Here is a 15,616-nt window from a genome sequence, read left to right as displayed (position 1 = left end):
CCAACAGCATCACAAAAACATTACAATACCGAGAAAGAAAGGACAACCAGACAATGTTATATTTCATTTTCTGAATAGAAAAAATATTACTTTCCAGCGAAATAAAGAAAACACAAATGCGTTGTTATGTAAAAAAGTAAAAAAGATCATATTCGGCACCATTGCTATACTAAAATAAAAAATACCAATAGTTAGACAAAATTTTATTGGATATCATTACTTGGAACGTATTTGCCATATTTTTTAAGTCTTATATCAAACACCAAAACCATCCTGTGCATGCTAATTAAAAGAGGTGTATTTTATAAAGTGACTTGCATAATTTTTTTCGAGAAACAAAATTATCATATCTTAGAACTGGCCATACTTTGCTAATAACAAACCAAATATCAAAACAATGCCAACTGAATCAATAAAAAGAAGTACAATGATGGTATAGAGCCAAAGTACCTTTTCACAGCAGCTCGATCTTTTTCCTCTCCCTTCACTCTCACACTCCTCCTCTCCCATCCATCTCCACATCCTCCACCTATTATCACACACACCTGCAAAGCCATCGATATTGCATTAAATCCATGATGTGAAATTGTTTACTTAGCTGCGTGGGTCGAGGCGGGACGGGGGACGAGCTTGATGGGGCCACGGAAAAGGCTAGCAGAACTGGGAGCGTAGGATATCATGGTGTTACATGGTGGTGTTGGTGGTGGTAGTGGTGTTAACCCTGTACTCTGACAAGCTTAACTGTCGTGTGTATGTGTGTGTGTGAACGGACGCGAGCAGTCACAAAGCTGTGTTTAATTGGTGTTTAACCAATACCACCACCCAAGCGCATCTTTGGTGTGACCACCTAGATTCCTAGAACCTGGGTATCGTGGTGACACGTAGGTGTGGCTGGTGTGTGGTGCGGTGAGGTGTGTGTGTGTGTGTGTGTGTGTGTGTGTGTGTGTGTGTGTGTGTGTGGTGTGTGTGTGTGTGTATATGTGTGAAGTGTGTGTTATGTGGGTGGAGTGTGGTGTAGTTGGAGTGTGGTGTGTGATGTGGATGGTGCGTGATGTGGATGTGTGTGTGTGTGTGTGTGTGTGTGTGTGTATGGTGTGGTGTGGTGTGAGGTGTGCTGTGTGGTGTGTGATGTGAGTGGTGGATGGTGTGTGTGTGTGTGTGTGTGTGTTTTATCTGTTGATCAAACGTTACCCTACGGAACGAGCTCAGAGCTCATTATTTCCGATCTTCGGATAGGCCTGAGACCAGGCACACACCACACACCGGGACAACAAGGTCACAACTCCTCGATTTACATCCCGTACCTACTCACTGCTAGGTGAACAGGGGCTACACGTGAAAGGAGACACCCAAATATCTCCACCCGGCCGGGGAATCGAACCCCCAGTCCTCTGGCCTGTGAAGCCAGCGCTCTAACCACTGAGCTACCGGGCCGTGTGTGTGTGTGTGTGTGTGTGTGTGTGTGTGTGTGTGTGTGTGTGTGTGTTTCTCTCTCTTGACACATCTAAATTCTTTTATCTAATACAACCTAATATTCCGTAGCTCAATTTGAAGACTAAGCTGATTTTTCACAAAAACCTTTGAATTCCACGAGTCTTACCTCAAACCCCTATACTTTCAGCCTTGATTCTGTTCAGGGGCAAGGCAGATCTTATAAATGATCACACACCAGTCTCAGTCAGTCATGTTACCTCGCTGCTTCTCACCAAGGAAAGGAATAAAATCAGAGACCAGAATTGGGTTCCAAGAATATATTCATGAACTCTAACTTCATATACAGGCAAGTATTAATTACTCCTGGGGGGGAAAAAGATGGATAAATTCAAGAGTACACCACACAAAAGTCAGCGAAGGAAAAACGGCTAGCGGATGGTTATAAATGGGCAAGCCTCTTTACACCACCAAAGCCATAATTCAATGAATTCACCATCAACCATAAAATTCAAAATGTTTTATGCAGGGATGGAAAACAAATGGGGGAAGAGGAGGAGGAGCAGGAGGAGGAAGAGGAGGAGGGGGAGGAGGAGAGGGTGGGGAGTTTAGCCCTTTAATAAAACTGGGGTGGGGAAGAAATAATTGCTATGTCGAGTGCATGAATATTCTGACATTTCAACAATAAAGGATGATTGTTTTTAGTTTGCTGTCGCTACTGCCTTGCCGTCCGTCCCGCCTCCCTCCCTCCATTTCCATGCGGGATCTTGGCCTCGTGAACGTTCAAATACTGATTACGTGGCCTCTGTTTTATCTTTCCATATTACTACTAACAATTATAATCCTCCTTGACATTGACATCATGAAGTTATACAGGATTTGATACTCTTGAATTACCATAAGGTGTCTTTCCTAGGTCTTAACTTTACGCCGGGATGTAAAGGCCAGTATGTTCTGTCTTTTAACTGCATACAGGTTTCACGCCAAGCTAACCAGAGATAATCCTTGGAGTTTAAAATCCTATTAGCTTTGATGCTTTGAAGTTTTAAAGGATGTGACACTCCCAAGCCAATGTTATGTCTTTTAGCTAACCCGCGACAGTCACTAGCTTTAAAAAAAGGAATCTTTGATATTATAAAGTTTTAAAGGACTGTTACTGTGAATACTTATGGTTGTTTTTCTTATCTCGGCGTATCTGATTAACCTGGCAATCCACTGTGATACACGAGTGGGTGTTTAACATAAATAAAGACGCGACAAGAGGAGGAGGAAGGAGGAAGCAGGAGGCGGGCGAGGCTCACACATTATAAATCACCAAGCGACGCTACTATATGTTCTGCATTGACTTATACTTTCATCACTCTGTTCACAAACGTCACGAAGAACGAAAACAGCGGTGAACTAGCGAGAGGTTGACGATACAACATGTCGATTGATTATTGCTCAAGTAGAGAAAGTGGAGTGAAGAGCTGCCTGTCACGTCGCCGCTGGGCCGGGCCGCGGGGAGGAAGGGAGATTGGCTGGGGGAGGTGAGGAGGTAGCCACTGGGGCGAGATTTCCTCACATCTTTGCAAGTTAATAAAGCCTCAATCTTGTTTGTATATAAAAGAATCTCAAATTGACTGAGTAACTGAGTAGGGATAAAGGGTAAAGGATGAAAGAGGAGGTAAATCTGAACCAAATCATCCTCTTTGTAAGTCAATAGAGCCTCAGCCTATTTTGTATGTTAAAAAGACCCAACATAACGCTTTTGAACTGAGAGCAGGAACACTTTAGTATAGGAGAGCTTGGGGACGAAAGGGACGATAGAACCAAACTAGATCATTCGCTTGGTAAGATCAGAGGCTCCGGTGTTCAGGAATGCCTCTGACTCACACGGGTGGATGTAGGCGGACTTAAAGGGGCAATTCTCTTTACTAGGCCACCCATTTAGCGAGTTAAAAACCTCAGGAACTAAAAATATATCCCTTTCGAATGAGCCACCTGTGAGTCTGGCCGAGTATGAATAAAGTGGAATGTTATAAATGGTTACTTCTTAACAAATCGTATAATTCTGTTAAGGGACGATAGGAAGATAAGAATGTCCCTTTAAGTGTGGATGAAGACTGGCAAAGAGGATATTACTAAAACAAATCTTTACTTTTAGTTGACAGAGCCCCCAGGAAGTCAAGAACGGCCCCCTGATCTGAGGACCCACGGCAGTGAATGGTGCACGGGTGAGTTGTTGCACGAGTGAGGCGGTGACTGACTGGCTCCGGAACCAAGCACCTCACATCCCGACACACGACCCACGAACCCCAGACAGTGTGACATGACTTGTCTTCTAAAACGCTTCGAAGAGATTACGTAAATGGCTAGTCAGATCTTCAATGGTGTTTTAAGCCTTTTCCTCACTGATGGTGAAGGATTCTTACTACGATATTATTAGAACCATGAAAACTTAATTGAAAACTAGTGATATCCTCCTGTTAAGATTAGTCTCGACAAGATGAAGCGTTTCAGAATGCGATTCAAATGTTTCGAAACGAACTGCTTAGAAAAAGGTGCGATTTGAACCATCAAATGTTATTCTGTTGTATCTTTTTTCTTTTTTTCATTTTATTTTCCTGATTGTATATGATCGTGTATACAAGAAAGGTTGCAATTTCCATGTGTGTGTGTGTCAGAATGCGAGCCCAACATTACCTCGTCTGTCGGAGTAAATTTATGCAATAATTTAATATTTGATTAAAACAACCAACGTCGGAGCCTAATTACATGTCACGAGGCGATCTATACATTAATTAAACGTTGCAATATACTTTCACATTTTCTGTACGGCGACAAAATGCAAACGGACCCTTCTCCCTTGCACAAAAAAACACCGTAGCTTCCTTGTCCAATATGGCAACACTGACATCTCCTTTCCTTGCCTTTATTTATACTCCTGTGACAACGAGAACAGCGAGGACAACGAGGACAGTTTGCATGGAAATATAACGTCACTTTTTCCGGGGACCTCGCAGAAACACACTGCCGGAGTACGGGTTCGGGTGGCGGGGCGGCGTAGCGGTGGTGACGGAGGCTGTGTCGGATGTGGTGACGGCTGGGTGAGGCCTCGGCGTTGCGGCGGCGACTTGGTAAACACGCTAACGTTAGAACAGTGAACGAGCGATAATCCTGAACTCTGATCTTAAAATATGAACAACAGTCTGTATATTATTTAGTTTAAAGTGGTTAAAATTTCAACAAGAGCGGCGAGGAGGAGGCAGCCAGCCAGCCAGCCAGCCAGCCAGCGCACACCACGGACGCTGACGAGAACAGGATGCCACGCGGTGATAACGGGCCGGCAAAAATTTTTACGTATCCTACTTTAAAGTTTGCGCCAACAATATCAAGCGGAATTTTCTCTCCCGTGCTAGCCTGATGGGGGCGTTAGTTTTAATGGCGTGGTGGCGGCGTGGCGGTGGCGAGGCTCCCGTGCCCTGCCTTCCCTTGCCGCGGCACAGGGAGAGGGTAGGGGCGGCTCTCCACCTTTCCCCAACGACAGTGGAGATCCAACACATAGTAAGTCGATCCACAAAACGTGATAAAAACTCCAAAGGGACTTGACTGGACATTCACAGAACAATGGAAAGGATCACCGGGAGATTAGACACGTCAGCTGTGCTCAAGATGGGCCACGTCAGGCTACGTTACTTCAGCATAGGTTAAGTTTGATTAGTTTAATTCAAGTTAGGTTTGATTAGATTTGGCAAACTAACTTAAAATAACCTATCCTGGCGAGCCACATAAATGGTTAGACTACATTACGTTAGATTAGACAAGTAAACTCACCTAACCAAATCAAACTCAACCTCTCCCAGCTCACCTCAAGTACAGCTGGCGTGGCTGCCCTCACGGTGGCCGGAAAAATGATAGGTCATTGTGGGGAGTTGGGACCCCAATGCCTCACCCTTAGAAGCGAGATTCGAGCCAGCGCTAGAACATTCCCGCCTATCCGAGAGTAAATATCACAATTCACAAGGGAAAACACCGCTGACTCACGAACTGTATAGCGACACTTCGGCAGTATTCTGAAACGCTCTGCTCTCGTACCGCTACTATTTTCAAAGATCATTTAAATGTTAAGCCGGGTTCTCAAGAGTGTTTCTCCTGTTAATAATGTCAACATCTGGTTCATCTGTCATTAAAACTATAAAAAAAAACTTCCAAGAACCCAAGTCATTTCAACTAGAGCTTTTTGAACATAGTGGAGGCGCTGAGCAGAAGTGTTTCAGATTACAGTTCTTTGTCTTGAAGCTGTTGTGATGATTAATGATGAGTGCAATAATTGTTACTCAAGACATTTTAACAGAATGTTTTTCCATCCCGTTTGATAAGTATGTACTTCTTTTGATCTATGTCTTATCGCGGCGACAGTGAGCGGAGAGAAGTGTGGCTGTGGCGGTAACAAGACAGAAACTCAAGCCAAGATAACATTATTCTACCAGACACTGGAATAATGTTTAGGTTTTTCACCAGATGGAGCTTTCTGATGTAGTCCATTACTAGTCAGTCAGGCGTGAGATTAGAGAAAGAAGTCAAGATGATAATGTTAATCCACTTCACTGATAACTCAAGTAGACCTTCTTGCCTTACAACATTCTGTTCTTCTATAACATCTGTTCTCTCTTATGGCTAAACTAGGAAACCTTTCTAAATAGACGTACGCATTTCAAGCTTAAAGTTGTACATACGCTGTTTAATTTGTTTAAGTACTTAAAACTGTAGAATATAAACGATATGATATTGAAGAGGAAAGTCCAGCATTCATAGCATGGGGAAACAAAAGAACATCAAGTAAAACGGTCACCTCACTGATAGAAGCTGAGTAACTGTGGGAGATTTAAATTAGTATACATATTCATATTTTTTGTCGTATTTTTTTTATAATTTTTAATCTTGCAAACTGCATGTAAGAAAGCCACAAGAAAAGTTATGGACTATGATATTGTTTTGTTCACGTTTTGAAAAGACTATAAGTTGACGAGCACGGAATTTTTTCTTTTATCACCCCCCCACAAAATAATGGAAGGGGGGAGTGCAAGATGTAGTGACTGGTGGCGGTGGCGGCGGTGGTGGCGGTGGTGGGGGTGGAGGGGGATGGTGGAGGTAGCGAGCCAAGAGACGAGTAATATCCACTCATGCCTAACCCTTTTAATCCTTCCACCAGTTCACTTAGGTATCCTGCGCTCACACCCATTGTCACCACCACCACCACCACTACCACCACCACCACATCCTAAGCTGCCACACACGCAGTCACCACCATTCTCACCACCACGGACACTGACACTCTATTAGTCCTTAATGATATGAAATTGAAGCTAAATTTAGATAACACACACTAGTCCCACCCTATCCCATTCTCACTCTCTCTCGCTCTAGTAGTGGTGGCGGTGATGGTGGTGGCGGCGTCAGCCAAAACAAGGGATACATTTAAGGGAATCAAGGGTTAGCACGTTGTTTGTGTCCCCTGAAAGTCGCCTGGATCTTCGTGGCGGCTTTATTCAGTTCTGGGTCCGTCAAATCAATGTCCACTTCCTCCTCCTCCTGAAAGGCAAGAAACAACACACTTAGCATCATGAAGCCCGCTGTGGGAAGAGATTGTCTAGTGAGGGGTGTTAAAACTAATGGTATTGCAAGGAGAGGAGATGTAAGAGAGGGCTCCAACGTCTTTATAGTTTGTGAGGCTATTTTTGGTGGTGTGTTTATGGTTATGTTTATGTTATGGTTAGGTGAGTGTACGTGTGAGGGCAAGCGAGAGAAAGGGATAATGGAAACTCTGCCTGATAGCTTACTGATCTGCTTAGTCTCATCCTCTTAGCACACACACACACACACACACACACACACACACACACACACACACGTACGAGCTCTATCTTTATAGGTCTAAAGTATTGTATGAATATTGTATTCTTAAGTCTGCAGCCTCTCTCTCTCTCTCTCTCTCTCTCTCTCTCTCTCTGGTACCAAAAAAGTATTACCAGAGAGAGAGAGAGAGAGAGAGAGAGAGAGAGAGAGAGAGAGAGAGAGAGAGAGAGAGAGAGAGAGAGAGTCCACATTATCCTTACTCTCTCACAATAGAAATAAAACAGCGGCCACCACAACCACCACCACCATTAGCAGACCAACGTGACCTGTTCTCCATCGGGGTTTCTATTATGTGACAGCTTCTTAAAGGTGTGTGTGTGTGTGTGTGTGTGTGTGTGTGTGTGTGTGTGTGTGTGTGTGTGTGTGTGTCCCTGCTCAGTGTTCCTCCAAGATGGTTTACTCGTTTGTACAGGAACCGTGGTCTATTTCAACGATTTTACAACTCTTTTTTACACTGCTAGGACCTTCGTTGCTAATTTATCTCCTGTCTGTATTGTTGGTGTTCATTTGTCACTGTGGTTGTTATTTATTTCGTTTATTTCGTGTGTTCTTCTCTGTCTGTCTCTTTCAAGGTGTCCATCGAAATAATTCTTTCTCTTTCTGTTTTTTCTTTCTCTCTCTCTCTCTCTCTCTCTCTCTCTCTCTCTCTCTCTCTCTCTCTCTCACTGCGGTTATGTTTGTTGTTTTCGTTTCGTATATTCCTTTCAGTCTTATATATAATCTTTCCTTCATCCACTTTCTCCCTCAGTTATTTTTTTTATCTCTATTCAGTTCACTTCTCTCTCTTACTGTGGTTCTATTTAGTATGTTTTGGTTCGTATATTTCTCTCTATCTTAGGCTTGTATTCTCGAACACTTTTCTACTTCACCTTCACAATTTGAAAAGGCTTCATTTAAATTTACACGAGTTTTTAAGGTATTTTTACGGTTCTAAAGGCAGACTGATGAAATTTTGCACGTTATTACCTGGAAAAACACTCTTGAAAACCCCGCTAATAATCTCAGTGGCCTTGAAATATAATCGTGGTGAGAGAACAAAGGGTTTATGAATGCGAATCTTAGTTACATCCTCTCTTTTACACTGTCTATCTACCTCTCCCTGGCTCTCTCCGTTTCTCCCATGTACTTCCATATTGTCTCTCCAACGTTATCAGTGCCACCAAGACAAGTGAAAAATAAAGAAATGAAATGGAGAAATAATGAAAAGAAAAAAAAAAATTGGTAGGGTGATACAACTTTAGGAAAATTACACTTTTGGTTTAATTTAGTGTTAATATTGAAAGAGAGTGGAAATTACTGCCACGCCCTTGCTGTGTGTGTGTGTGTGTGTGTGTGTGTGTGTGTGTGTGTGTGTGTGTGTGTGTGTGTGTGTGTCCTCGATAGCGGTAATCACGGTAGTAAATACTGAGCATACTCTCGTTACCCCGGCCAAATATTTATAGGTGTATGATATTAAAAAAAGAAAAATAAATGAAGAGATAGATGGAAGAAAGTGAAAAATGTTAGTATGTGTTGTTACTTGGGTTGAATTTAAGGCTTTTATTTATTGATTTATTTATCTATTTATTTTGCTTTAGTTGGAGAAATGATGTGTTTCTCAGATAGTATTGTTAATGCTACTACTATTACTACTACTACTACTACTACTACTACTACTGTTACTACTACAACTACAATAACGATAAGAAGAAGAAGAAGAAGAACAACAACAACAACAAAAACAATAACAACAACTACAACTACTACAACTACTACTACTACTACTACTACTACTACTACTACTACTGCTGCTGCTATTACTACTACTACTACTACTGTCTTGGCGGTGGTAGCTGTTGTGTTAGTTTTTCCATGTCTTTGGAACGCTGAGTGAGTGTTTCGCTTCATACAAACACACAGTTAGAAGGAAAGCAATTTCACCTCCGGAAGTTTCCAGCGCGAATAAATAAACAAATTCATGAATATACAAAACTCACACACTCAACTTTTTTTTTTAACATGGCTGGAGTTATATTACTACTACTACTGCTACCACTACTACTATTGCTACCACCACTACTACTACTGCTACTGCTACTGCTACCACTCTGTAAAGCTGTAGTGTCCTTTCTCTCGCAACATTTCCGTTTCATCAGCCTGGGGTAGAGGGAGAGAGGAAGAGAGAGGGAGAGTGAGGGAGGGACGAGGATGGGGGAGGTGCAGAGTAGAATGCGCGAGAGGGGAAGAAGGGAGATGAGAGCGAGGGGAGTAAAGTGGAAGGGAGGGTGAGAGCGGGAGAGCGGGAGAGGGAAAGGAGAGGAAATGCAGTGGGGAGTGTGTTGTTGCAGCTTCCGTGACCTGTGGCCTTAACAATAGCCGGCATCACGAGCTATTACCACCACCAGCGCCACCACCACTACCACCAGCGCCACCACCACTACCACCAGCGCCACCACTACCAATACACGCTGCTATTACTACAAGCTGCCACTACCATCACCACCACTATCACCACGACCAGCACTACTATTATTACCACCACCACCATCAGCACCAACATTACCAATACGCTATTCTTGTTCTTGTTCTTCTACTGTTACTACTACTACTGCTACTACTCCTACTATTACTACTCCTTTTACTACTACTACTACTACTACTACTATTAAACGAAGTAAAAAACAACAACAATTACTGCTCCCACCACTACTACCACCACCATCACTATCTACTTCAAACACTAAAATATTCACCTCCCTGCCTTCCTCCTACGCTCTCTTCAAGTATTACGTCACATTACTCCACAAAACCACACACGTCACGAGTCACAGAAAACGATAAATACCACAGAAAACCAATACATTATAAGAGAGACTTCAATATTTTCGAGGAGTTAGAGATTTTGAAGTGATATAGAAATCCCAGAAGCGTTGAAATATGGAAGCATGTTTGAAATGGAAGGAAAAATACTGGAGAACAAGTGTGATACGAAGCGAAATGATGGAGTGAGAAAAATAATGTGTAAAAGTGACATTGTAACAAGAATGAGAGAGGAAAGGAGAGAAGGGAATATAAAAGCAAAAAAATGAATTGAAATATGGAAGTACGCTTGGAATGGAAGGTAAAATGACGGAGAACAGATGTGGAGCGAAGCGAAAATGATGAAGGAGTAAGAAAAATGTGGAAAATGATGGAAGTGGTGGTGGAGGTGGAGGTTGGAGGTAATGGAGGAAGCCAGAGTGATGGAGAATAATGGAGAATAGTGGAGATTGGATAAAAAAAGAGAGAAAAAGGGTAAGAAAAAGCAAAATGGAGGAATATAGAGAGAAGAAATAAAAGCTATAAAGACTCGTGGAAGGGAGGAAGAAACAAAGTGAAATAAAAAGAAGTGAACGATGAAGAGAAGAAAAAAAAAAAAAAAAAAATATGACGAGAAAGACACACAACACAAAAACAATCAAGGAATATAAAAGAAAAATGAAAAAAAAACAATAGAAAAAAATATATTGCTTAATAAAAGAATGTGGTTTTTCTTCACACACACACACACACACACACACACACACACACACACACACACACTATACCATTACCTATGCTAATATGAAAAAGCGAAAAAAATAAGAAAAAAAGGCAAAAATGAGAGAGAGAGAGAGAGAGAGAGAGAGAGAGAGAGAGAGAGAGAGAGAGAGAGAGAGAGAGATGGAAAAAAAATATTCGTTTCTCTTGATAGACAAAACTTTCCTTTCTCTCTTTCCTCCCTTCCCTCCATTCCTCCCTTCCTTCCTCCTTCCCTCCCTCCTCCATCTAACTGAAGGACATCGAGAGGGGACGAGAGAGAGAGAGAGAGAGAGAGAGAGAGAGAGAGAGAGAGAGAGAGAGAGAGAGAGAGAGAGAGAGGAATATAAAGAGGAGGAGGAGGATCAAAGACAGAGAAAGATGATAGAATAAAAAGAAAAAAAACCAAACAGGAGATAAAGGAAAATATGAAAGAGAAGATAGGGAAAGCAGAAAGAGAGAGAGAGAGAGAATGGAAGGATAGAAATAGGAGGAAAGAGAGAGAAATGGATAGAGACAGACAAAAAGATATGTGGTAAAGAAAGAGAGAGAGAGAGAGAGAGAGAGAGAGAGAGAGAGAGAGAGAGAGAGAGAGAGAGAGAGAGAGAGAGAGAGAGAGAGAGAGAGATGAAGAAAAGGAAGAAAAGAAAAGAGGGAAAAGAGGAGAAGAGGTTGACAAAGAGAAAGAGGAAATTAACAGAAAAGAAAGAAGAAGAGATAGAAAAAAAATATGGAAAGAGAGAGAGAGAGAGAGAGAGAGAGAGAGAGAGAGAGAGAGAGAGAGAGAGAGAGAGAGAGAGTAATGAGTTAAGGGGAAGTTAGCTTACAATTACACCACTTGCGTCACCTAAATCACCATAATAGTCGTTAATGAGTCATTTCACCAGCACCCTTTACCTCCTCACCTCTTCTTCTCCCCCTCTCTTAACTGTCCTTCCCCCTCCCTTCCTCCTCCCTTCCTCTTCCCTTCCTCCTCCCTTCCTCCATCTCCTTCTTTCTCTTTCTATATCTCATTTTCTCCCTCTTTATCTCTCCCTTTCTTTTCTTTTCCTAATTTCCTTCTTTTGCTTTCTCATCTCCATTCCTCTCTCTCTCTCTCTCTCTCTCTCTCTCTCTCTCTCTCTCTCTCTCTCTCTCTCTCTCTCTCTTCTTTACTCTTTCAGCTCCTCTCGTCCTTCTTAAGTCCTCTTCCTCTTTCTTTTAACTCCTCCTTCCTTTTATCTCCTCTTCCATCACTCTTCATTACCGCCACTCTCCTCTTCCTTCTCCTCCTCCTCCTCCTCCTTCTCCTCCTCCTCCTCCTCCTCTTCTTCCGTCGTCCACTTTTCTTTCTTACAATATTTTTTACATTTTTTCCTCACCTCATTTTTTGCCTCTTTTTCCTCTTATTTATCTTCCTCCCGAGTCACCTTCCTCTCTCTCTCTCTCTCTCTCTCTCTCTCTCTCTCTCTGCACACAAAAGCTTTTCTACCTATCAATCCCTTGCCTTTTATCTCCTCCTCCTACTCCTACTCCTCCTCCTCCTCCTCCTCCTCCTCCTCCTCCTCCTCCTCCTCCTCCTCCTCCTCCTCTTCCCTGGGGTTCAGAAGGAAGGAAATGGGGAAACCTGACCCAATCCCCACATGAGTGCTTATTGGTTCTTGGGGAGGAGGAGGAGGAGGAGGAGGAGGAGGAGGAGGAGGAGGAGGAGGAGGAGGAGGAGGAGGAGAGAGGAGGAGGAGGAGGACCGGAAGGAGGGAAGAGAATAAAGGGTGAACTGAGGCGAGGAAAGTGGATGGGAATGAAGTAGGAGGAGGAGGAGGAGGAGGAGGAGGAGGAGGAGGAGAGGAGGGAAGAAGAGGGCAGGGAGAATAATCAAGGGATGCATAGAAAGTCAAAGAAAAAGAGAGAAAATAAACGGGGATTTGATAAAAAAAAATGAGAAGAAAAAAGGAGGAGGAGGAATAGGAAGAGGAAGAGGAGGAGGAGGAGGAGGAGGAGAGCAAGCGTAGGAAATGAAGAAAAATAGATAAAATAAAGAAAAATGGAAGAGGAGAGGTAGAAATAATGAAAAAAAATGGATGGAGCAAGCAAGAAAGAGATGGAAAAAAGAGAGAAATTGAGAAAATGAAATAAAAGAAAGGAAGGAAAAAGAGAAACAAGAAAAAAATGTAAGAAAAGAGAAATAAAGAAGAGAACGATAAGAAGCAAAGAAAAGATGAGAAGAGAACAAAAATAAAAAAAAGAGAAAACGAAGAGAAACAAGAATAAAAGAAGGGTAAGAAAGAAGAAAATGAAGAAGAAGAGGTAAAGAAGCAAAGAAGAGAACGAAAAGAGAACAGAAACAAAAAGAAAAGAAAGGAAAAAAAGTGAGAGAGTGAGAGGGAATGGGCAAAGGAAGAGACAAGGAGAGCGAGGCAGGGTAAGGCAGGGTGAAGCAGGGTAAGGCAGGACAAGGCAGGGTGAGGCAGGGCAGGGTGAGGCAGGGTGAGGCAGGGTGAGGCAGAGTGCGGCAGGGTGAGGTAGGGTGAGGCAGAGTAAGGCAGGGTGAGGCAGGGTGAAGCAGGGTGAGGCAGAGTAAGGCAGGGTGAGGCAGGGTGAGGCAGGGCAAGGCAGGGTGAGGCAGGGTGAGGCAGGGTGAGGCAGAGTGCGGCAGGGAGAGGCAGGGCAACGCAGGTCCAGTCTTTCGTTATATTTGCCGAGTGGAAGTTGTCACACCAAGTTTTACGAAGAGGGACTGTGGAAGATTTTTTTTCCTATATATTCCTTTTTTACGCTCCAACTCACGAAAGCCCTCGCCCCCAACGCACACACACACACACACACACACACACACACACACACACACACACACACACACACACACACACAGTTGCTATCACTCGCTTTTAAAAGTCTATCACTGCTCTTAAAAGTCTTTCTAATCTCTCTCGTCTTCTCTCTCTCTCTCTCTCTCTCTCTCTCTCTCTCTCTCTCTCTCTCTCTCTCTCTCTCTCTCTTGTACCTACCTTATCTCCCCTCCTTCTCCTCCACCTCCTACTCCTTCTCTTCTCTCTTCTTCTATCTTCTTTCAACTTACCATTCCTTCTTTCCTTCTCCTCTCCCTCTCTCTTCTCTCACTTTTGCCTACTTAGTGAGAGTGAGGTGAGAGTGATAATGGAGGGAGAAGGCTGCCTGCTCATGACTGTGTGTGTGTGTGTGTGTGTGTGTGTGTGTGTGTGTGTGTGTGTGTGTGTTTGTGCAATGGTGGACACAAAGCAAAAAGTAAATATAAACCTGCTTAAGTTAAAGGTGAAAGGTAGTGTGTTAAATATCATATGAGAGAGAGAGAGAGAGAGAGAGAGAGAGAGAGAGAGAGAGAGAGAGAGAGAGAGAGAGAGAGAGAGAGAGAGAGAGAGTTTCACAGAGAAACAGCATTCACACACACACACACACACACACACACACACACACACACACACACACACACACACACACACACAGCCACACACACACACACACACACACACACGCCTCTCCAAAGTGTCACCTTGCATCATAAAGTGAATTTCATTACAGTCACAATTGTGTGTGTGTGTGTGTGTGTGTGTGTGTGTGTGTGTGTGTGTGTGTGTGTGTGTGTGTGTGTGTGTGTGTGTGTGTGTGTGTGTGTGTGTGTGTGTGTGTGTGTGTGTGTGTGTGTGTGTGTGTGTGTGTGTGTGTGTGTGTGTGTGTGTGTGTGTGTGTGTGTGTGTGTGTGTGTGTGTGTGTGTGTGTGTGTGTGTGTGTGTGTGTGTGTGTGTGTGTGTGTGTGTGTGTGTCATGCCCTAAGTTAGTAAGGGTTTAATGCCCTAAGTTAGTAAGAGAGAGAGAGAGAGAGAGAGAGAGAGAGAGAGGACGAAACTTGAGAAAAAATGAAAGAAAAATCTCTGGTCTTCCTATTCCTTCCTCTTTCTCCTCCTCCTCTTCCTCCTCCTCCTCTTCCTCCTCTTCCTCCTTCTCCTCCTCCCAGTGGACTCGGTTCTGTCTCTAACGGTTCAACGCTTTGCTCTTTAATTGGCACGAACAAGGCTTCTCTCTCTCTCTCTCTCTCTCTCTCTCTCTCTCTCTCTCTCTCTCTCTCTCTCTCTCTCTCTCTCTCTCTCTCTCTCTCTCTCTCTCTCTCTCTCTCTCTCTCTCTCTCTCTCTCTCTCTCTCTCTCTCTCTCTCTCTCCTTATCCTTCTGGCTCTCACGTTCTATCTCTGCCTCCTTTCCCTGTCTCCTTTAAGATCCTACTCTCTCTCTCTCTCTCTCTCTCTCTCTCTCTCTCTCTCTCTCTCTCTCTCTCTCGATTGGACACCTTGTTTTCCTCTCTCTTACTTTCTCAAACAAACTCATGACCTTGTTTTACCCAGAGAGTCTTTTATCCAAGTAGGTTTTCTTGTTTCCCGCCTCCCTCTCTCTCTCTCTCTCTCTCTCTCTCTCTCTCTCTCTCTCTCTCTCTCTCTCTCTCTCTCTCTCTCTCTCTCTCTTCCCTCTCTATCCCCTCTCCTCTCGTTCTCTTCTTGTCTGCTTTCCACAAACTCTTTCTTTTTTTTATTTCTCCTTCCTCCCTCCTCTTTTTCCTCCTCCTCCTCCTCCTCCTCCTCCTCCTCCTCCTCCTCCTCCTCCTCCTCCTCCTTCTTCTTCTTCTTCTTCTCCTATCTCTTCCTCCTCCTACACGTTCACCTTTCCCTCTTTCAATGTTTTCTTTTTTCTTTTTCTTTTTCTCTCACTGATCTTTCTCTTCTCTTTCTCTATCTGTCTTTTTCT

At 43.3% G+C, this 15,616-nt stretch overlaps 1 protein-coding gene across 6 annotated transcripts in view; it reads right to left on the bottom strand.

Moving 5' to 3' along the window:
* Positions 1 to 1,736: 1,736 nt before the first annotated feature.
* The window catches only part of LOC123510766 (neuromodulin-like), a 151,232-nt gene continuing 137,352 nt past the window's right edge, over positions 1,737 to 15,616 (bottom strand). For all 6 annotated transcript variants that reach the window (XM_045266124.1, XM_045266127.1, XM_045266122.1 and 3 more), the window contains one exon: positions 1,737 to 7,005. In XM_045266124.1, the coding sequence (XP_045122059.1) occupies positions 6,901 to 7,005 (105 nt within the window). In that variant the 3' untranslated portion in view covers positions 1,737 to 6,900. The remainder of the gene's footprint in view (positions 7,006 to 15,616) is intronic.

The sequence above is a fragment of the Portunus trituberculatus genome, chromosome 30 (assembly GCF_017591435.1).
Source record: "Portunus trituberculatus isolate SZX2019 chromosome 30, ASM1759143v1, whole genome shotgun sequence".
NCBI classification, from domain to species: domain Eukaryota; kingdom Metazoa; phylum Arthropoda; class Malacostraca; order Decapoda; family Portunidae; genus Portunus; species Portunus trituberculatus.
Note: the sequence above shows the minus strand (reverse complement) of the source record. Positions and strands in the feature narration are given on the sequence as shown.